This window comes from Cavia porcellus, unplaced genomic scaffold, assembly GCF_034190915.1.
Source record: "Cavia porcellus strain 051 isolate PalLab524CR breed Dunkin Hartley unplaced genomic scaffold, mCavPor4.1 scaffold_25, whole genome shotgun sequence".
Lineage (NCBI taxonomy): Eukaryota > Metazoa > Chordata > Mammalia > Rodentia > Caviidae > Cavia > Cavia porcellus.
The window spans coordinates 19,838,399-19,859,424 of NW_026947508.1; the positions used below are offsets into that span (position 1 = coordinate 19,838,399).

At 43.7% G+C, this 21,026-nt stretch overlaps 3 protein-coding genes across 18 annotated transcripts in view; 2 read left to right on the forward strand and 1 right to left on the reverse strand.

Moving 5' to 3' along the window:
- Nucleotides 1–17,358, forward strand: part of Cep85 (centrosomal protein 85) — a 50,774-nt gene extending 33,416 nt beyond the window's left edge. For 4 of the 5 annotated variants that reach the window (XM_013154050.3, XM_063235801.1, XM_013154049.3 and 1 more), the window contains 7 exons: nt 3,124–3,276; nt 3,617–3,771; nt 5,095–5,215; nt 6,597–6,647; nt 13,650–13,757; nt 15,038–15,260; nt 15,667–17,358. In XM_013154050.3, the coding sequence (XP_013009504.1) occupies nt 3,124–3,276; nt 3,617–3,771; nt 5,095–5,215; nt 6,597–6,647; nt 13,650–13,757; nt 15,038–15,260; nt 15,667–15,830 (975 nt within the window). In that variant the 3' untranslated portion in view covers nt 15,831–17,358. The remainder of the gene's footprint in view (nt 1–3,123; nt 3,277–3,616; nt 3,772–5,094; nt 5,216–6,596; nt 6,648–13,649; nt 13,758–15,037; nt 15,261–15,666) is intronic. The other variant, XM_003471307.5, reaches the window with a different exon arrangement.
- The window catches only part of Ubxn11 (UBX domain protein 11), a 32,434-nt gene continuing 19,611 nt past the window's right edge, over nt 8,204–21,026 (reverse strand). For 8 of the 12 annotated variants that reach the window (XM_063235806.1, XM_063235810.1, XM_063235809.1 and 5 more), the window contains one exon: nt 8,204–20,983. In XM_063235806.1, the coding sequence (XP_063091876.1) occupies nt 20,461–20,983 (523 nt within the window). In that variant the 3' untranslated portion in view covers nt 8,204–20,460. Of the gene's footprint in view, nt 20,992–21,026 lie in introns of all 12 variants that reach the window. The other 4 variants (XR_010043029.1, XR_010043028.1, XM_003471112.5 and 1 more) reach the window with 2 other exon arrangements.
- Nucleotides 18,415–19,890, forward strand: Sh3bgrl3 (SH3 domain binding glutamate rich protein like 3). The gene is made up of 3 exons (XM_003471306.5): nt 18,415–18,599; nt 19,162–19,329; nt 19,436–19,890. The coding sequence occupies exons 1-3, from the start codon at nt 18,552–18,554 to the stop codon at nt 19,499–19,501; spliced, it is 282 nt and encodes a 93-aa protein (XP_003471354.1). The 5' UTR covers nt 18,415–18,551; the 3' UTR covers nt 19,502–19,890.

The following is a 21,026-nucleotide window of genomic DNA, read 5'->3' on the forward strand; positions in this document are numbered from 1 at the left end:
TGAGCAGAAGAGTTGATGGCTCTCTAATCCACAAGGGTGTTGGCAGTCAACCCTCTCTGCCAACAGCCTAAGCTGTATGTGCCCCATTCTTGGAACCAGGAGAAGCCAGTTAGGAGAGACCCTTCTTTGGCTTCACGCAGGACCTATGTACCCTTCTTAGAACACTTCTTTTCTGCCTCATCTTCACAGAAATACCCTAGTCAGGGAAAACTTGTCCCAGGTTGTAAGGTGCTGTTCCAAATGTCTTTGGTGGAAAACCAGCCTGTGTAGTCATACCAGGTGGCATTGTTGCAAGACATTTGAATACCTGTGGTAAATTTATTCCATTTGGTCTACTTTCATCTCATCCTATCTAAAAAAGTAGACGTGCTACTTTGGGAATTTTTTTCTCCCAATGTTAGAATCTCCATGGACTTTCCTCTAAAGCCCACATTCTTAGAAGAAAGTTTGGGAGTGTTTAGGTCTGGAACATTCAAAATCAACCAGAATAGTGTTTCTCAACTTTTTTTTTTTTTTTTTTGTAAAGACATAGACTTGCTGTGTTTCCCAGGCTGGTCTCAAAACTCCTGGACCTAAGCAATCCTCTTGCCTCACCTCTGGATTAACTGAGGCTACATATATGTGCCACACAACCTGACTTTTCAGACTTTTAAGAATTACTTGGGTTAGTTGTGGTGCCATATGCCCATAATTACAGCTTCTGAGGAGGCTGACATAGGATGATTGCAAGTTTGACCTCAGTTTGGGCAACTTAGTATCATAGCAAGACCGGTCTCAAACAAAACAAAAAGGCCTAATAATGTAGCTTATTCTAAAAGCCCTGGGTTCAGTCTTCAGGTATCCAGAATGATGGGGTGAGGTGAAGTATCATTTAGGCCAGATGCAGTGGCACATGTCTGTAATTCCAGCTGCAATCAGGAGGCTGAATTAAGAAAACAATGAAAATAAATTTCTCTTAATGAAAACTCCTGATGCAAGTTCAGAGGAATCCTAATTTTTCATCTTTTGAAAACATATTGAAAACCCAGGCATGATGACACATGCCTGTGTTTCCAGCACTCAGGAGGCTGAGGCATAAGGGTCACAAATTTGAGGTTAGCTTAGGCTACATAGTGAGTTCAAGGCTGGCTTGAACTACATAGTGAGACCTGTCTTTTTTAAGATTAGTAAAGACTAGTATTTTAAGCCAGGTGCAGTGGCACATGCCTATAATCCTAGCCCTCAGGAGGTTGAGGCAAGAGGAGTGTCATGAGTTCAAGGTTAGCCTAGGCTACATGCTGACTAGAAAAAAAATTAGTATTTTTTCTTCTCCCTATCTTTTGATAGATACGTTTTGGAAGAAAAAAAAGATAAACATCTGTGGTCAATTTTGCTTTTTTTAAAATCAAAAATGATTTTTCAGTAGGCTTCCCAGTGATTCTGATGCATATTGAAATGTTAAAATCACAGATTTAAAGCTTGAAGTTTGCAGATTAGACCTGGGGTAGTTTTTTGAGTTGAATTTCAGAGATCATTCTTACAACATATCTTTGGGTGGAAGTAAGCCTGTGCTCTTTTTTGATATCAGTTATCAGCCTCACTTTTTCTGTTGTTTTGCACCTCCAGCTTTCTTTTTCATGAGTCAAAAACTTTCCTTTTCATAACCAAAGAAATCTCTCTTCAGTTCCTCATATGCAGATACACGTTTATGTGTGTGTGCTTGTGTGTGTGTGCTTGTGTGGGAGTTAAACCCAGTGTCTTTGCACTGAACTATATTTCTAGCCCATTTTATTTTTTGTCTTGCTAAGTTGCCCAGGCTGAGCTTGAGAAAAAAGACTGCTCTTTGCTAAGAATCATATTATGCTTTATGAATATGATATAGGAAAATGAATCTAGGCTTTCCTGTCAGAGTTTATAATCTCTTAGCCCTTTCACATGTTTACTCAGATTTATGTTATGTGTGTTTTTTTAAGGAAGAGTGTCTTTCTTACTGGAACATGCAGAGTTAACAAAACCGAACTTTCCTGTACAGGGAAGTTGTGTGTGCTTTTGAAATTTAGTTCCCGGGGCTGGAGATTTAGCTCAGCGGCATAAGCACCTGCCTTGCAAGCAGGCAGTCGTGAGTTCGATCCCTGGTACCGATAAAAAGAAAAAAGACCAAAAAAAAGAAATTTAGTTCCGAGGCAGAATGCGAGACTCCACACAAGCTTAAGGACATCGTGCCCAACAAGATGCATTTACTTCAGGCAACAACTATGAGTTCTGAGGTCCACACAACACTTGTACTGACCAACTTAAAAATCCAGAGATTTTGTGAGCCTTTCAGTAATTTTCCAGACCAATTTTCAGAAGTATAGAAAAGATACTTATGATTATAGTTTGGCTATCTGTAGTTTTTGAATTGCAGTCTAAGACTTTTCCCCAGGCTGAAATCAAATCCCTCCACTTAAGTAATCCTCCCACTCAGCCACCCAGACTGTTGTTTACAGTCTTACTATAAAGGCATACAGTTCAGGAGTGGCCAGATGAAGAGAGATGTAGCCTGAGGTCTAGGAGGCTCTTTAAAAGCAGCTCCATCTCTGTGGGGAATCAGAATATGTGGAATCTTCCAGCATAGGTCACATGTCTACCCTGCAGGAAGCCCACCAAGCTCAAGTGTCTAGAGTTTTTATTGGAATTTCATTGTTTAAGCCTAACTAGCTTTTCCTCCTCAAAAGTGGGTTCATCTTGCTGATGAACAACCCCATTCTTGAGTGCTCCTTCAGAATAAATTCATTCAGGGATAGGCTCTAATCCTCTACACATAACAAAGACATTGTTCTATTCAAAAAATTCCAAGGGTTCAGAGATCACCTCCAGGAACCTACAAAACAAATTCTTTCTTTTGAAACAGAAGTATTACCGGTTTTTAAAAACTGCTTCCAGGGTGTTTCGTCCTTGCCCTTGACAGGAAAATTCAGTTGTGTTAACTCTGCAGTTTATGCCTCAATCCCAAATGGAAGAATTTGTTGGAACTTCTTGCCTTCATTGCTGTAGAACAACATGTACACCTCCAAAGACAGAGACACTGGTCACTTTGAAAAAAGTTGATGATCAGGGTCCTAAAGGAGTGAATCGAGACAGACTCAACATTTCTTTCCCTAGGTCAAAGGTCGTGATAAACATATCAATAATTTGAAAAAAAAATGTCAGAAGGAATCTGACCAGAACCGTGAGAAACAGCAGCGTATTGAAACCTTGGAGCGTTACTTGGCTGACTTACCTACACTAGAAGATCATCAGAAGCAAAGCCAGCAGGTAATAGCAATGTCTGATCCATACCTAGGCAAAGCTGAGGAACCAAGCAGGAGGACTTTCCCATGATTTGCTGTTACTACCTGAAAGGCTACTTCCTCAAAGGAAAATTCTAAAGCAATTATATCTAGGTTCATATCTGTAAAACTGGACTAAAAATGTGGGGGTTTTTTTTGTCTTTTTCCTTTTTATTGGTACCAGGGATCAAACTCACGGACTGCCTGCTTGCAAGGCAGGCGCTTATGCCGCTGAGCTAAATCCCCAGCCCCGACAAAATGTTTTGAGGTATCCATTCAGAATCTTCTGTGGCTTATTAATCTAAGCATGGGATCCTGTTTCTTAGCTTAAGGATTCTGAGTTGAAGACTGCAGAGTTGCAAGAGAGAGTGACTGAGTTGGAAAGTTTGCTGGAGGAGACCCAGGCAACCTGCAGAGAGAAGGAGATTCAGCTGGAAAGCCTGAGGCAGAGAGAAGCAGAATTCTCATCCACTAAACATAAGTAAATGCCCCTGTGGGATTGAGGAAAGGAGGGGAGAGCTCAGTTCTGGTCCTCGTTACTACCACTTACTTACCTATAAGATTTCATTTTCTTTGGATTGTGAATGATAAAAAAGCTAATGGTGGGCCGGGATTGTGTGGGATGGGATAGAATATGTGTATAGTGCTTCTCACTGTCTTTTGGGGAGGATCTATCTCAGTGCCTGGTATATAAGAATCCTTGAAAAAAATATGTGTATATAACATGAATGAAAATGCTTTATAAATAACTAGGAACCAAGAGTATATATTTTGAAAAATGAATCCTGGTACTGAGGTCTGGGGTTATCCACCTTTTGAACCTTTTATGCTACAGGCTACCAGGATCATCTGTTTCTTCTCAGTCCTAGAATTGCTTTCAGTTGCAGGACAATTTCTGAGAACAAAACAACATGCCATAATGTGCTCACAGAGTGTCTTGGGACCTCCTTTATATTAATAGCAATTTCTGAAAATGATGACTGTATTTCAATAGCCTCTTGGACTAAATCCAGTTCCTAATGGGTGGATTGGATTTCTCATCCCATATTAACCATACTGACCCTGTTTATATCAGCAGATGAGCTATGCTGGAAGTGATTTTGAGGGACCCACTAGAGGAGGTTGTTGGTTGGAGCCAAAAGCAGAGTTAGGGGACAAAGTTGGCTATACCTTAGTGTGATAGATAGATAGATATAGATATATATATAGATATAGATATCTATATCTATATCTATATATATATATATATGAAAAAAAAGTTCTTTGTATTTTCCCTAATTTCTTTCTTTCTTTCTTTCTTTCTTTTTTTTATTGGTACCGGGGATCGAACTCATGACTGCCTGCTTGCAAGGCAGGTACTTATGCCGCTGAACTAAATCCCCTAATTTCTATTGTGTACATGTATGACTTCTGTGGTCTAAATATATACAGTGAATTATTTTTTTTTTTTTTTTTTTTTTTTTTTTTCTTTTTGAGACAGTGTCTTGCTGTGCAGTTCAGGCTGGCCTTGAGCTCACTTTGTAGCCCAGGTTGATCTCAGTGATCCTCCTGCCTCAGTTTTCCGAGTGCTGGGTTTACAGGCCTGCACCACCATGCTCGGCTTGACAAGTAGAGAATTGATGGCACATTGGTAGATTCTTACAGGGCAGACAACCAATATGCAGAGTAGTTTCTTACAGCTCACACTGCAGTACAACAGACTTAAGACATCATCCTCAGCTACAACCTAGAAGGGCCCAAGTGTCTTATTGCAGATGTCAACAGCAGAACCAGAAGTCAAAGCCACATTATTTTTTGACTCCAGAGTCCTTGAAGAGGCCATGTCTTTCAGCTTGCAAGATAAGCAGTCTGTGGAAGGAGCTGATGGAGAAGATCCCAAAGTGGAAATAGTGTCCCTGCAGAAGGAATGTGACTCTCTCCGAAAGGTAAATATGAGTGTCTAGACTATCATAATAAAGTTTAGGCTGGGAGAAAAGAGAGGATTGTAGAGCCGGATATGGGTATTGGTGACCCACATCATTAATCCCAGTATTTTGGGAGACTGAGGCCGGGGATTTGGCTCAATGATACAAGCACCTGTCTGGTAAGTGTGAGGTCATAAGTTTGATACCCAGTACTGGAAAAAAAAAAGAAACAAATTCCTGGCCTTAGGCTACCTAGGATCGAATACCAGTAGGTTTTCTCTTTTTCTGAGAAGTTGTCCCTGCCTATTAATTGTGCATTTTAGACATTCAGCCTATTATAGGAAAACTGTACTCATAGAAATACTGTAGACCAAAGTCTGGGAGAAACTAGTCTTGTTGGCACATCCTTGCAATTCTCAGAGGCTTAGACAGGTTGTAATTTCAAGCCTGGCCTGGGCAACTTAGTGATTTAGTGGGACCCTGTCTCAAACTGAAAAATTAAAAATGCTTGAGATGTAGCTCAGTGCAGTGGCCCAGAGTTCAGTTCCCAGTATAGTAATTCCCTACTTTATAAATGTGAAAGTTGTAAACTTTTCCAGGTATTCTGCATAAGACTCACTTCTTCAGTTTATGAATGAATCCAATTTACAAACAATTCTAGCCTAGAACTCCTTCATAAGTCAATAAGTATTACAGAAAGTAACACTACCACTAAAAAAACAAAGCAAAACAAGAATATAGGAGAACATACCTGTCAGTATCCAGAGTAGATAACCTAAAATGGTGCACCAAAGCCTGGTACACTCAGTTGTGGCTCAAGTCTATACTTGTGTTAGGCAGAGTTCTAGTCAGTGAAGTGGCCTGGTTTCTCAGTTATCAGAAAAGAGGCAGTCTATAGCCTGCTTATGAGACTGTGCAGATCAGCAAAAAACACCCAAAAGTGGTTCAGAGAACACCTAAGGAACCTGGGGCTTTTGAGGATCTCTCCTTGGATCATAGTTCTCACTAATAACCATCACAGCCCTGCATAGGGCAGGCTTTATTTAACTGAATTCCTAGCTATCTCCTTTGCCAAGAATCACAGTATATACTGGCCATGTATACAGTTAATTCCACTGACTTGCAGTTTTTAGGGTGAGAGTTCCTTTACCTCCAGTAGTGGTCATGACTCCATATGTGTGATTGAAGCACAGAAGTCATAGCAGTGTGAACCTGGATAGTCAAGATCAGTCTGAGTAAGATTTCTATAAGTAATACTAAAGTCTTTACCCTGTTCTCACAAGTAATGGGCTGTAGCTAGAGGTACTGAGGCCTAAATCACAGACATTGGTGTAGTCCCTTGTTCTCTGACCTCAACATTAGCCTTGCATATGGAGTCTGCCTTGATAATTTTGCCTTTCAGATTGTGGAGAAGCAACAGCAAAAGATGGATCAGTTGAGCTTACAAGTACAGGTGAGCCATGAGTCACTGGACTTTGGTGGGTAGGACGTAATGATGGAAACTCCAGAATTCACCTAATATTTCATTCTGTTCTCTGATATACAATTTGCTTGGCATTAGGAATACAAGAAGAATGAAATCTGGTCAGTGCTTTAGAGCCTGTAGTCTTATAGGTAGGACAGATATGAGAGAAACTTTACCATGGTTCTGTAAAAGAAGTATTCACATCACCCTGGGAGTGAGCACAGAAGAATCAGTGGTGGGAAAGGAGGGCAAGGAAAGGTTTCTGGTGAGCCTGAACCTTAAAGGGGTAAGTAGTTAGGCAAAGAATGGGAAGGTTGGCATTGGAATTCCAATAGGAAGAACATGGAGGTGTGAAACAGTGTGGGATTTTTTTTTTTTTAAACAGTGTGGTTTGAATGTGGACTTAAAAAGAGGTTGATATTATGGAAGTAATCTACCACTTAATAACCAGGATACCTTTTTTCTTTTTGAGAAAAATTGTTTTAGGTGATTCCATCAATGTGCAAACATAGAATGTACTTTCATAAACTGAAACAGCTGCATCTCTAGACAGTATCTTATGGGGCCACTGTTATATATGCAGTTGATGGATCAAAACAGCATTTTGCAGTGCATGACTATTTTTAAGGCAGTAAGTGGAGAGCTGAAAGGTCTGGCCTATAAAAGAGGGCCATTTGTCCAACCGTGTTGGTGTTTAATCTTCAGGTAGATGATGGAATTCTTTTAGAGCATTTAGTCAGGGCATCATATTGTCTGGTTTGCAGCTTAGGCTTGAGTATGGCAGGTTGGTATCCTGGAGAGAGGCACCACCAGAAATCTTGCAGAATTCAGAGTGAGATGATGTATAGCAGGAAGGAGAGATAAAAAGACAGATTGAAGTGACTTTTAGGAGGAATCGGTGACTGCTGTGATGTAGGTATTGAATAGGGAAGAACCAAAGATAGCACCTGATTTCTATTTTGGGCCAGAGTGGGGATGGGTTCTTTAAGAAATTCTGAGTGAAGCAGGTTTATTCAAGTTCTCTTTAGTCTTTAAACTATATGAAATGCACTTACTGTGAGGAACAGCTGCCAGCTGTAGTCCTGCTTTTGGCCATTGTATGGGTTAGACTGTTTCTTTAGTTTACCTCTTCCAGGTCCTGTGAGGATGAAGTCAAGCCTGGTAGCATATCATATATTAGTTTAAATGTCAGGTTTTGGGGGAGAATGAGGGAGGAGTATTTCTAGTTCAAGACTAGCCTGAACTACATAGTGAATCCCAGGTAATCCTCAATTACATAATGAGACAGTCTCAAATAAAAGTTGAGTGTGCCTGTACATACCTGTAATCCCAACATTCTGGGAGCCTGAGGCAGGAAGTGGCATGTTTGAACCAGCCTGCGCAATTTGAGACCCTGTCTTAAAATTTAAAAAAAAAATTTTAAAGGACTGGGGATGTAGCTCAGTGTGAAAATCCTGAGTTTGATATCCAGTACTGCAAAAATAAATAGGTGGGTGGATGGGTAGGTAAGTAAATAGATAAATAAAAATTTTAAATGCCAGGTCTTTAGTAGAGTTTTTTTCCAAATCCATTTTATTTTAAAGAGGAAAAAAAAATAAAATTTCAAGACGCAATAGTCAGGGAACAACAATGATATGTATATTACACATTGCCATCCCCAAATCGGTCACCCAGAACACAAGACTTCTGCATTCAGTTGTCCAAACACTACAAACTTCTTCAGTGAACTCAGAAATCAGTCGTATTACTGTCTTAACTATATTTTTATATATACACACACGTACATGTACTGTTTCAGCTTCTCATACTAGTGAAACTATACGATGTTCACACATGCATTCTGATTTGTTTCACTTAGGAAAATGGATTCAAGTTGCATCCATTTACCTGTAAAAGTCTCATTTGTCCTTTATAGCTGAGTAGTACTCCACTGAATAAAAGTACCACATCTTTTGTATCCATTCCCAGTCAGTGGGCATTTAGGTTGTTTCCAAGATGTAGCTATTACAAATTGTGCTACTATGAATATGAACATAGGTTTAAAAATGTCACTGTGGTATGATATTTTTAATTCTTTTGGGAAGATACCCAGGTAGTATAAATGGGTCAAATGGAATGTCCAATCCTAGTTTTTTGAGGAATCTTCACACTGATTTCCAGATTGATTGCACCAGTCCACATTCCCACCAACAGTGGAGAAAGATTCATTTATCTCACAGCCCCTCCAGCTTAGCCATTCTTTCTGGGGTGAAGTGGAATCTCAGTATTGTTTTAATTTGCATCTCTTGAATGACCAGTGATGTTGAGCATTTTTTCATATATTTATTTGTTTGTATTTCTTCATCTGAGAAGTGTGATGAATATTTGGATGCCCATTTTTGGATCGGGTTTTTAAATCTGGGAGGACTTTTTTTGAGTTCTTTGTATGTTCTTAATGTAATCTTTGTCTGAGGAACAGCTGTTGAACATTTTCTCCCACATTGTGGGTTGTCTTTTTACTCTGTTGGTGATTTCTCTTGTTGTGCAAAAGCTTTTCAATAAGATGAAATTCCAGGTGTTGATTCTTGGTAACCATTCCTGTGCAATCGGGATTTTGTTCGTAAAGTCTTTGCCTACACCAGTGCCTTCAGGAGTTTTACCTACTCTATCTTCCAGTAGGTGTAATTTTTCTGTTTTAATATTTAGATCTTTGATCCATTCTGAATTTAGTGCATGGTGAAAGATATAGGTCCAACTTTAATCTTTGGCATGTGAAAGCCAGTCTTTCCAGCACCATTTATTGAAGAGACTATCTTTCTTCAAGTGAATGTGTCAAAGATAGGTGGCTTCGGGTCTATTTTTTTTTTTGCGAGTATCATGCTGTTTTTGTTACAGTAGCTTTAATAGTATATTTTCAAGTTCAGGATCTTGATGCCTCCTGCCTTGCCTTTGGTGCCCAGGATTGCCTTTGCTATTCTAGGTCTCTTCTAGTTCCAGATGAATTTAAGGATTGTTTTCTCTAATTCTGTGAGATGCTATTGGAATTTTGATTGGGATTGCATTGAATCTGTATAACAGTTTTGGAAGTGTGACCATTTTCACTATATTAGTTCTTCCTACCCAAGAGCATGGGATATCTCTCCATTTTCTAATATCCTCTTCAGTCTCATATTTCAGAGTATTGTAGTTTTAAATGTAGAGGTTTTTTACACCCTTTGTTAGACTGATTCCTGAATAGTTCTTGTTTTTTGAATGCTGTTGTGAAAGGTATTTGTTTCCCTGATTGCTTTCTCAGTGAGTTTGTTATTCATGCAACAGGAAGCCTATTGAGTTTTGAGTGCTGACTTTGTATCTAGCTACCTTACTGAATTTGCTTACTAAATCTACCAGTTTTTTTATTGAAGTTTTTGGGGTCTTCTGTGTAGAGTATAATGTCATCTGCAAAAAACAATAGTTTAACTTCTTCCTTTCCTATCTTTATTCCTTTTATTTCTTTCTCTTGTCTTACTGCTCCAGCTAAAGTTTCCAGGACTGTATTGAATGAGTGGAGACAGTGGACATCTTTGTCTTGTTCCTGATTTTAGATAGTTTTCATTTTTTGCCCATTTAATACGATGTTGGCTGTTGGTTTTTCATAGATGCCTTTTACCAGATTGAGCTAAAGACCATCTGTTCCAATTTTCTGTAGGGTTTTTATCATGATTGAATGCTGGACTTTTTGCATCTATTGAAATTATGCTAAACCCCTAGCCCTAGTGGATTTCTTCTGTTTGGGCTCATGGAGCTGTAGTCCTTATTATCGCTTTCTACAGAACATTTTGGAGTACTAGTTTTGTGGGCAGATGTTTTGTGTCATGGAAGTATCTTATTGCTCCATAAGTTTTAAAAGAGTTTTGCAGGGTACATCAGTCTAAATTGAAAGTTGTTTCTAAAGGAGAAGGTGGAATATTTCATATTTCTGGAATCTTGAGTATAATATGCCTGGCTATAGAGTTTTATCATGGCTAATTGGAGTTCCATATGCCTCACTTACCTATATGTCAAATTCTTTTTCTCTACCAGAATAGTTTTCTGCCACGATGTCTGTGAACATGTTTTTAATTTAAGCAGGTATTGCCTGCTTTTTTTCATTGATTCCAGTTAATCTTAAGTTATTTTTCTTTTGTCTCATCTAGCAGCTGCTGGATTGATTTCTTACGATCCTTTGCTATTTTTGAGAAATCTTCCTTTTCCTGATTGCTAACTGCAAACTTGTCTTCAATTTCTGAGATACTGTCCTCACATTTTCCTAATCTGCTTCAAATACTTTCAATGGAATTTTTAACTATCCTGGATATCTGCTTGAATCTATTTTATGGATTCCATTTCTTTCATATGCTGAGCTTCTATAATTTTCTTAAGCTTGTCTTTTTTTTTGGTCTGTATCTGTCCTAGCATCACTAAGCGAGGTCTTTATCTGAGAGATTATTTCTGATCTCATTTTTTTCAGAGTCTCATTCAATTGATTTGTTGTTACTTCAGAAAGGCCAGGTGGGCGCCTTTCACAATGTCCCACCTCACCTCATTGACCAGTGGATTTGCCTTTGGTGAACTTGATGTCTGGGGTTACATTTTGTTTTGTTTAAGTGTCTTTTCATTTTTTTTTTTCTTAGTTTAATTCCTGTGGTAATGCTTGTAAATTGCCTATGGTAGATTGCTTTATCACTAGCACCTAGGATCTCTAGGTGATAACTGCTTCTCTGAGGTATCATCTTGGATTTAAATATGTTGGAAGATCTTATCTCTAAAGTTTGTTGGAGATGAGAAGTTGTTACTTGTTTGGCCCAGCCCCTGGTTCTTTAGACTGTGCCACAGTATTTGCTGTGACCCCTGGTCAATCTCCTGGAAAACCAGGATGAACAGCTGTTTAGAACAGTTGTTTCAATCAATAGCATCAGACACATCCAAGAGAATGACAAACTGAGCTAACCCTTAATGTGCTACTTTTAACTGTATGAAGTAGATTTGTGGTTATATAACAAAATCTAAAGCAAACCAGAAAGTTATATGCAGTATACATGTCAGTTTTGCCCTCAGGGGTTAAAATTTAAAATGGATTAAGGAGAAAATAGAAAAGTAGAAGAGGAAGAGATTAGAAATAAGGTTGGAAGACAAAGGGGGATCATGCCAACTTTGGGAGACTGGTACAGAAGACTGAAGGAAAAGAGAGATGGAAGAGAAAAGAAAGAACAAAACCACAACCACAAAGAGGCTAGGAACCAGATTCACACACATATAAAAACAAGATCAAACAATGAAGGAGAAAGAGAAAAAAAAAAGGGAAGAAAAAGTCCACTTCTAGGGTTCTCTCTTGTTTCACTAGTAGACAACGTGTGGAGACAGAGTCCCAATTCATGCAGATCTCTCCCAGCCAGCTATCAGTAGCTTTTTGGTGGGGTAATGGATAATCTCAGCAGGCCTGCCCTAAGACCAGACTTGGGCTCCCCACTGTCCAACAGTTCCCATGGGTCTGAGTCGAGCTAGGAGCTGCTAGATGGAGCCTGCTGCAGTTCTGGATTCTGAGCTCAACCAGTCCATCTCCAAGATGACTTTCAGCTAATTGCTCTCTCCCATGGGAGGACTAAGTCCTCTGCACTCATTGTGAGCCAGTGCAGTCCCTCACATCTGCTCCCCTCCACTACCATGTCTTGCAGAGGCACCGTCACCTTGGGTCTGCAAATTTAAACTGCACCTCTTGCACAGATGAATTTCTGAGAATAAAGTAGATTAATCCTGGTCACCTTGAGTGTTTCATGGTCATGAGGTTTCCTTGATAGTTACATTTTTTATTAATATAAAATGGGGAACTAAAATATATGTTATTTATTCAAATTAGTTTTACAATTGGGAAAGGTGTTAGAATGAAGAAAGAGGTAATAAGATAAAAAGCTTTTAAGTATATCCCTCAATGTGACTTTGACCACCACACAGACACACACACACACACACACACACACACACACATACTCTCTCTCTCTCTCTCTCTCTCTCTCTCTCTCTCTCTCTCTCTTTCTCTGCTTGTGGTTTTGCCCCCCCCACACACACACTCTTTTCCATTTTCCAAAACATTTCATACACAGCACTGGCCTGTAGCTCCTAATCGGCAGGCACTATTCAGTGTTCTTTCCAGTATCTACAGTACCTATCATAAGAAGTACTGAACAAATGTTGAACTCAACTGAATGGCACATTCTCCACTTTCAACAAAGTTGTGTTCAGATGGAAATGAAAAGTCTGAATACAGCCCACATAATATTAAGCAGATATAGTCATGAGTTGAGGTTAGAAGTATGAGTGAAACTTGGGGTTAGGATTAACTGGATCTGATTTGCAAATTGAAGAAGGTTCAGGTAGGCCTTCAGGCTTCCTAGAGTGACAGGCAGAGCAGAAGAGCAGTCTGAACAAAGGGAAAGAGGAGTAAGGAAAGACTTTGAAGCTGGAGTCTTTCAGGATAAAGACCAATCATTCGGTGTGACTGGAGTGGAAGCTGTGTGGAAGGTGAAAAGAGACAGTGATAGGAACATAAACAGCAGTTAAATGACTCCAAGTGCCTGCTAAGAAGTTGATCTCAGTTTGGTATGTGGTTAGAGGCTGTTTAAGTGTTTAAATGAGGAGCTGAGTGTGGTTGTGCACACCTGTAATCTCAGCACTCCGGATGCTGAGGCAAGAGGATCACCATGAATTCAAGGCCAGTTTGCATTACATAGTGAAACCTTGCCTAAAAAAAAAGTTTCAATGCGAGGTCATATAAACGATTATGGCAAATCTTTTAGAGCTTTTCATGATAATAAACAGCTGGATGTGACACATGTGCCATAGGTTCACCATCACTGCTCTAAAATAATTTAAGCAATATGTGGGTTGGGTGGGGTTTCAGTATATACTATATAGTCCAGGCCCAAAGTGATTCAGCCTTAATCAGACTTAACCACTCTTGATGCGTTCTCCACAACACCTTGCTATGGAATTCAGAGCCTAGAGCAGGAAATTGTTCAAGAAGAAGGAACAAATCAGGCCCTGAAAGAAGAGGCCCAGCGGAGGGAGTCAGCTCTGCAGCAGCTGCGTACAGCTGTGAAGGAGGTAAGCAGCATTGGCCAGGCCTCTTGGTACAGTATCCACAAAACTGACTTTTGTGTACCCTCCCTTCCCCACAAGAACCCCATTGTGGGGAGAGGAGGATAACATGATGCCATGCTTTATGCTGCAGGCCATATCCCTTAGAATGGCCATAATTATAGAGAAGTACTTTCTAGATGTAGGAAGTTATTCTTTTCCTTTTGTCTTGTAGCCACAGCCTTGTGGGGTTTGGGCAGAAGGGTGGAAGGGTTCAAGAAGACTTAATATGTTTATCTTCAGGCAACATACAACTGTCAGCAGGGAACCACTGGGTTCACTGACCAAGTGCCTAGGAAAGTTTCCCAGAGCTAAAATTGTCACATGGCCCACTATGGGTGAAGTGCTAGACTGGAGAAAGAACAGAGTGTATAAAACAGAATAGAAGCCCAGTATAGTGGCAGTACATGCCTGTGATCTAGATCCTCAGACAATGCTAAGGCAAGAGGATCACAAGTTTGGACCTGTTCTGGTCTTAGGTGGACTGAGACCTTGGATTTGGTCAGGTGAGCACTCAGTATTCATGGGTTTCAATCCCCAGTACTGTATACAGAATAAAACAAAAACAAAATAGAGGAAAGAAGAGTTAATTAAGTTGTCAGGGAAAGTGACACAGACATACAAAGACACACACAAAAAATTAAAGACATGGCAGGTCTTTGTAGTAAAGCTTAACTCCATTTAGATAGTAAAGCAGGACATGTTTTAGCCTTGTATCTTCCATGTCTCCACCTTCTCTAGCTTCATTTCTTACCCCCTTTATTATTCTTGACAGCCTATGATCAGGCTGGCTAGTGGCCACTTTGGTCAAGGTGGCAGGGAGAGATTGAAACCAGTGTCTCCTCAGATTTCACTGTTCACATTAGGCCATCTCTAATAGCCTGGCTAACAGAGTTGGCTGAGGGACTGGCTTCAGATAGAGTTCCTGTGGGTGGGGGCATCTCTGGTTCCTGGAAGAAACCTGGAGGCTGATGACTCAGAGCCTGCTGAGCAGTAGCTTCCTCTTCACTGCTGGATCCCTTTAGTCCTATCCTATTCTCAGTAGGAACTAGGCCTAGTATTGGTGGGGAGGCCAGAATACTACTCCTGTTGGTAGAGGTGGGGAAGGGAGGGCATTGCCTATGATTCATACCTCCTTTCCACACACATACCTGCAACTCCCCCAGTGCTGCCACTGTGAAGCACACATGTGTATAGATTCTTCTCCCTACTGCTGAGTTAATACGCTTATCCCTCTGTCTGCTCAGCTCTCAGTGCAAAACCAGGACCTGATTGAGAAGAATCTGACACTGCAGGAACACTTGCGCCTGGCCCAACAAAGGTCCCCATCTTCAGATGCAGCCCAGCTAGCATTTGAGCTGCACCAAGAGTTGGCCAGTTGCCTTCAAGATTTGCAGGATGTCTGCAGTATTGTGACCCAGAGAGCCCAGGGCCACGACCCCAATCTGTCTCTGCTCTTGGGCATTCACTGTAAGTTCTCCAGCCGATCTGGGATCCTTGAGAGAGGGGCTTTTATTCTTGAGGCATCTAACTTTTCTACTGGTAAATTGGGTAAACTAGGTATACAGAACTAGTCACTGCCCTCTGGGAATATATATTTGATGGAGTAGGCCTTCAGTAAGTGTTTTGCAAACAGGCATCCTTACAGGGTGTTTGCATGAAGAACAAACAAAAAGTGGGTCTTCAGTAGCAAGTTACAAGGCCTTTCCTGGTGTTTTTTAAAAAACAGCATGGCCTTGGGGCAGGGGATGTAGCTCAGCAGTAGAACAATTGACCTTGCATGGCTCAGTTGAATCCCTAGGTTGGATCCCCAGCACCACACATTCAAGAAAAATGTGTACCAGATAACTGACAATGGAAATGCTCTCCTTTTCAGCCATACAGCACCCAGGAGAGACTCAGTCAGATTTGCAGAAGCCAGAAGTGATCAAGAGAAAACTAGAAGAGGTTCAACAACTACGTCGGGACATTGAGGACTTACGGACCACCATGTCAGACAGATATGCCCAGGACATGGGAGAAAACTGTGCAACACAGTGAGGAGTGCTGGGGGTGGACAGGCTGTATTTCCTTAGGAGAACCTGAGCTGCTACGAGCCTGGCCAGCAGGTTCCAACCCTGACAGTCTTACCTCCTGCCCGCTGCTATTTCCTAGAGAGGAGTCTGAGAGGTAGAGAGGGAACACCTTGCCTCTGGGGGCCATGGACTGTTGAAGGAAGGAGTGTACCTGCCCCTGCCTTAGACTAGCTTTGGCTTTCTTGGTTATGTTATGTTTGTCCTCTTAACCTAATTTACCTTTTGAGGTGAGTTACTTTTTCAGGTTCAACAGATAGGTCTTTATGTTCCTAGCTCTATACTGACACTGCAATCTGCTTACCTCCTTTCTCTGTCATCCAAGATGGATCCATATTCATTCCTACTCCATTTTTTGGTTCTGCTGATCCTAGAACTCATTAGAGAGGCCTAGAAAGGCCAAAGATAAGTAGCGATGACCATTAGAGAATTCTCAGGCTTCATGTGCCACTCTTTCTGAAACTGGATTGGCTTTTGGGATTTTCTCAACCCAGTCCCATAACTTCTTCCTCAGGGCTGTAGTTCTCACAGAAGCCTCAGGGTGACCTGTTCATTAGCAAAGCAACCACTAGCAGTGGGTGCTTAGAGATTATAGTTACAGGTCTTTAATCTGTCTGCCATGCTTTTTTTTATCTATTGGAGATCCACTCTTCAACTGCCCTGTGTCCCTGGAGTCCTGGCCATGTGGTTTGTATAGCATCTTCCTTTGTTCTCAGGCTTCCAGGTACTCCTTTCTTGGGCTTTGAGTGTAAATTCTTCACTGTGGTTCAGGGGTTGGGTAGAATTTTCCCCCAGGCCACCAAGTTAACTAACAAGTTACTGCTTTCCCTTCCCCCCAGGACCTATACTAGGCCCTCTTGTGCTTGTTACGTTTGGGGAAGTTCTCTCCCTTTTCTCTTCTGGTCTCCAGGACAGTACCCAGTGTGGGTCAACTTTAAGATACAGCTTTCAGTGTTTCCTGAAGTTTTTTTGTTTGTTCTGGTGTCTTTGGACCCTCTGCTTTCTGGGTTTTCTTGCCTCTGGGTTTAGGAAGCATCTCCCAGTTGTTAGCATCAGACTGTTGGGCCAGCCCCAGACCTCGAAATCTGGAGCCAGGCCAAGCAGGGGCCATGTTTGGATTCTGAGGAGCAAAGCATTTCCGGAGCCTAAAGACAGCCACAAGACTTTGGGCTGTTGGCAGCATCCCGGACCTCACTCTGGGGCCTGAATGAGCCTCCTTCTTAAGTGTTTTTACAAGTTTGTGTTTTATTTGTGGAGTGACTTATCCCTTCCATTCAGAGCGGCCCCGCCTGGCTGGCCACCCCTTCAGCCTCTGGGCTCCTGCCTCTTAAAGCAGAGCTGCCTGGTTGGTCTCCACCCTGTGTTGGGAGCCCAGCCACCATGCTCAGGGGTATTTTTCCTTGTAAAGTTTATAAGCAGTTATTTATATGAATATTTGTTATGTCAACTGGTTTGTATTGCCTATTTTGATTACAGAATAAAATATTTAACAGATACTTGTTTTCCATAGCCTTCTATGACTCCCCCTTGACATCCCCTGACCTTGCCCCTCACTTTGGTTTTTTGAAGCCAAAGGCTGGCTGTTTTATCTCAGTTCCCCAGGTTGCAGCAAGGTCTGGTTCTGTGTCCGTATCTTTACCACTTCTGCTTCTCTGTCATTTTTGGAGACAAATAAGATCTCTACCCACACTATTTTCTGTTTGGCAGAGCTCTCCTTAGTCATAGAGTAAGCTGACACGGAATAGTTTTGTCGGCAGGGTTCTCTGAGGAAGTCAGTGGGGTTTTATGAGGAAGTGGTATCTCAGCAAAACAGGTACTGCTAGCCTCAGAGCTAGGGTTGTCTTTAGGGGCTATCACTTACTGAACCCTCAGGGGCTTTTCATCCAACCACAAACAAAGTCAAGTCTCCCAATTGGGGCTGGTTGCTGCAAGTGTCTGCTGCCTCTGAACTCCCCAGGTTATTGTGAAGATAACACCCATGGGGTAGTGTCGGGTTGGGGGCCAACCTGAACCATGGCCTGAGAATCCAGGCTTTAACCTTTGTCCCCACTTTTCCCAAAACTATGAGCATCTATGTCTTAGTTCCTGGAGGGTGTGGCCCCTGCTTCAGGCCACTATTCCTGTCTAAACCTGTCTGGATTGAGAAGCTGTAGGAACAATCTGGCAGAGGCAGCCCTGTGCTGGTTTATCTCCTATCCAGAACTTTAGGTTTGGAAACTACACAAATCTTATAAAGTCCCAGGGTGCGCTATACTATGATGGAGACAGACCTTGGCACTGGTCCTGTGTACTAGAACCTGGGTGAACTGGGGAGGCATTTGTTAAGCCTTTGCCACCGCCTCCCGGGCCTTTCGTGCCATCTGGTCCCTCCCCAGCTTCACCCGGTGCGCCTCAGGTCTGGGAAGGGCTGACAGGGTCGACAGTACAGCTGCAGAGGACTGGGGTCCTCACAATGCCTGGCCAGCGCCAGGCCAACCCTGGGGGAAGGGAGGGCATCTCCATCCAGGGGCCGGGCGGTGTCGCGCATGCCCCGCCCTACCCGCCCGCGTCACCCATTGGCCCGGAGAACAGTGACTCGCGGGCGGAGCAGGAAGGAAACCGCTCCCGAGCACGGCGGCCTCGTCTCTCGGCAGTGCAGCTGCCGCTACTACCGCCCCTCCGCCTGTCCAAACGTTTGTCTGCCTGCAGCATGAGCGGCCTGCGGGTCTACAGCACGTCGGTCACCGGCTCCCGAGAAGTAAGTACGCCCCTGTCTCTGAGGAGCGCGCAGCCGTTTCCCGGTGCTCCCGGGAGCCGCCCCCACCACGGGGGCGGAGCAGGGTGGGGAGCCTAGAGGTGCTGGGGGTCTCCCCCGGCTCGCGGCCGCAACCCTATCCTGGGCCCCTCGCCGCCACATATCCTGGGTCCTCAGCAGTCCCAGCATGAATATCCATGCCCATCCCCCACCCCCAGGACACCCATTCTCTGGCACTCTTTAGCCCGTCCTTAGCCCTACGAGCCTCACCCCCACCGTGTGGCCACCAACCAGGTCTGCTCTGTTCTACCCCGCTGAACTCCTGCTTTCCCTGTCCTGAACTTTATGACTCTCCTGATTTCTGATTCCCCCCCCAACCCCCTGGTGGTAGTCCTTCATTCTGTGCTGCCTGGACCCTGACTCGCCCAACTACTAGTGACTGCAACTTTTCCCTGGAGTGGGCAAGAGACATGGGGACAAAAGCACCTGGTCACATCTGCTCAGAGTCCTACCCACCCTCTCATTCCACCCTACTCACTCACCCTACCCACCCTATGCCCCCCAGATCAAGTCCCAGCAGAGTGAGGTGACCCGCATCCTGGATGGGAAGCGCATCCAGTACAAGCTAGTGGACATCTCTCTGGACAACGCTCTGCTGGATGAGATGCGAACCTTGGCAGGCAATCCCAAGGCTACCCCACCACAGATTGTCAATGGGGACCAGTACTGTGGGGTATGGCCCTGGGGATTGGGATTTGGAGGGTGTTGTTTGTGGACTCCAATAAGGGTCACACTAAAGCACTTGGCCCTCGGCTGACCAACCTGTCCTTCTCCTCCAGGACTATGAGCTCTTCGTCGAGGCTGTAGAACAGAACACACTGCAGGAATTCCTGAAACTGGCCTGAATCAAGCTCGCCCCCACTTCCCACTGGACGCAGCATGTTCTCCCCACAGGTCTCACCCAGTCTCGAAGGACCTCATGACCAACTCCCTTCATTCCTAACTTTCTTACCTTGGAGTCCCTTGCCCAACCTATCTATACCTCTTCTCCTCCCCCTTGCTAGCTCCTTTTCCTCCATTCAAAGGCAACATTCCTTATCTACTGTCTCAGAAATTGTCTTAAAGTAACAGCCCACGGGCTGGCTGTCCTCAGTCAAGCCTTGCGGCTGCCACTCTTCTCTAGCACTGGCTGGTGGGCAGTTCTTTTAGTTCCATTAGCCAGAGCTCTGCCAAAGGCCCCGAAGTCCCCTTCCTGGGAACACCCTAGAACAATTAAATGCCCATTCCATTGGCACTGTCTGTCTGGTTGTGGCCTGGGCATCCTGGGCCCCAGTCCTAGGCAAAGCTGGTAGTTGTGATTGTGCCAAATGTGCTTATGTGGCTGTCACGCGTGTGTGTGTGTGTGTGTGTGTGTGTGTGTGTGTGTGTGTGTGTCTGTGGGTGTCTCTGGATATATGTCTGGTGTACATGCGTGTATGGGACCAGCAGTTTCTAGAGATAGTGGGTGGGACACCTCCAGTTCACATGCATGTGCTGAGTGGCTGCCTGCCTGTGTTAGAACAGAATACTAAGTGTGGGTACATTGTGGGTGTGGTGCACAACTGCAGCTCTGTAGGTTTGAGGCCATGGGTGTGTGGAGTGGCAGTGGCTCTGTGTGGTGCCAAGGACTAAGTATCCCCACAAGCATGTGGGTCTGTGTGCAGCAGTGCACACTTACACAGTGAGGCTGAAGATGCCAAACCAGCAGGCCTGGCCACTCCCTTCTCAAAATTTCTCCCTTCACAGACACCACTTAGCCCTTCCTGGGAGAAAGAGGAACCTTCAGGACAAAGACCCAGCGGGAGCCAACCACCTGGGGCTCAAGTTAATTGAGGAGAGGGTCAGCACTGCCCTTCCCTGGCCCAGCTGGGCTGCCCCTTCCCCTGGAAACTGCCTTTCCCAGAGAGCCTGGTAGAGCTGATTGTGTCAGGGGCAGCACTTTATTCAAGGGTGGGGTCAGAACCCACGATGGGAATAAAGCCAGGGTTGGGCAGCTGGGCCCTGCGTGCCCGCAATAGCAGTGTTGCACTGGGCACCAGGCCTGTGGCTTGCAGTGTGAGTGCATCATCCTGGTAGACTCTGGGTGGGAATGTGCTGAAGATCTCAAAGGTGGCAGCATCCATGGCCCTGAAGGCCCAGCGGAATGGATCAGGCTGGGCCACAGCGTCAGAGCCTCCCCGCAGCCCCCAGCCGTGCCCTGTTCCCACCTGGCCTGTGCTAGCAGGGCACGCACGGCACCAATAGTGTCCTCAGGCCGCATCATCAATAGGAAAGCCTGCTCCCCATTCTCAGACTTGACACGCAGCATGCAGAGTGGGGGTGCCGCTGTGTTGGGTGATTCCTGGCTCCTGCAGGCCTAGAGGCCTTCAGTGTCCCAGTGGCCAGCTCCCA

Coding starts and splice junctions, on each gene's coding strand:
- Sh3bgrl3 (XM_003471306.5), top strand. CDS start 18,552: ATGAGCGGCCTGCGGGTCTACAGCACGTCGGTCACCGGCTCCCGAGAA. Junction 18,600..19,161: donor CGGTCACCGGCTCCCGAGAA/GTAAGTACGCCC, acceptor TATGCCCCCCAG/ATCAAGTCCCAGCAGAGTGA. Junction 19,330..19,435: donor ATGGGGACCAGTACTGTGGG/GTATGGCCCTGG, acceptor CTTCTCCTCCAG/GACTATGAGCTCTTCGTCGA.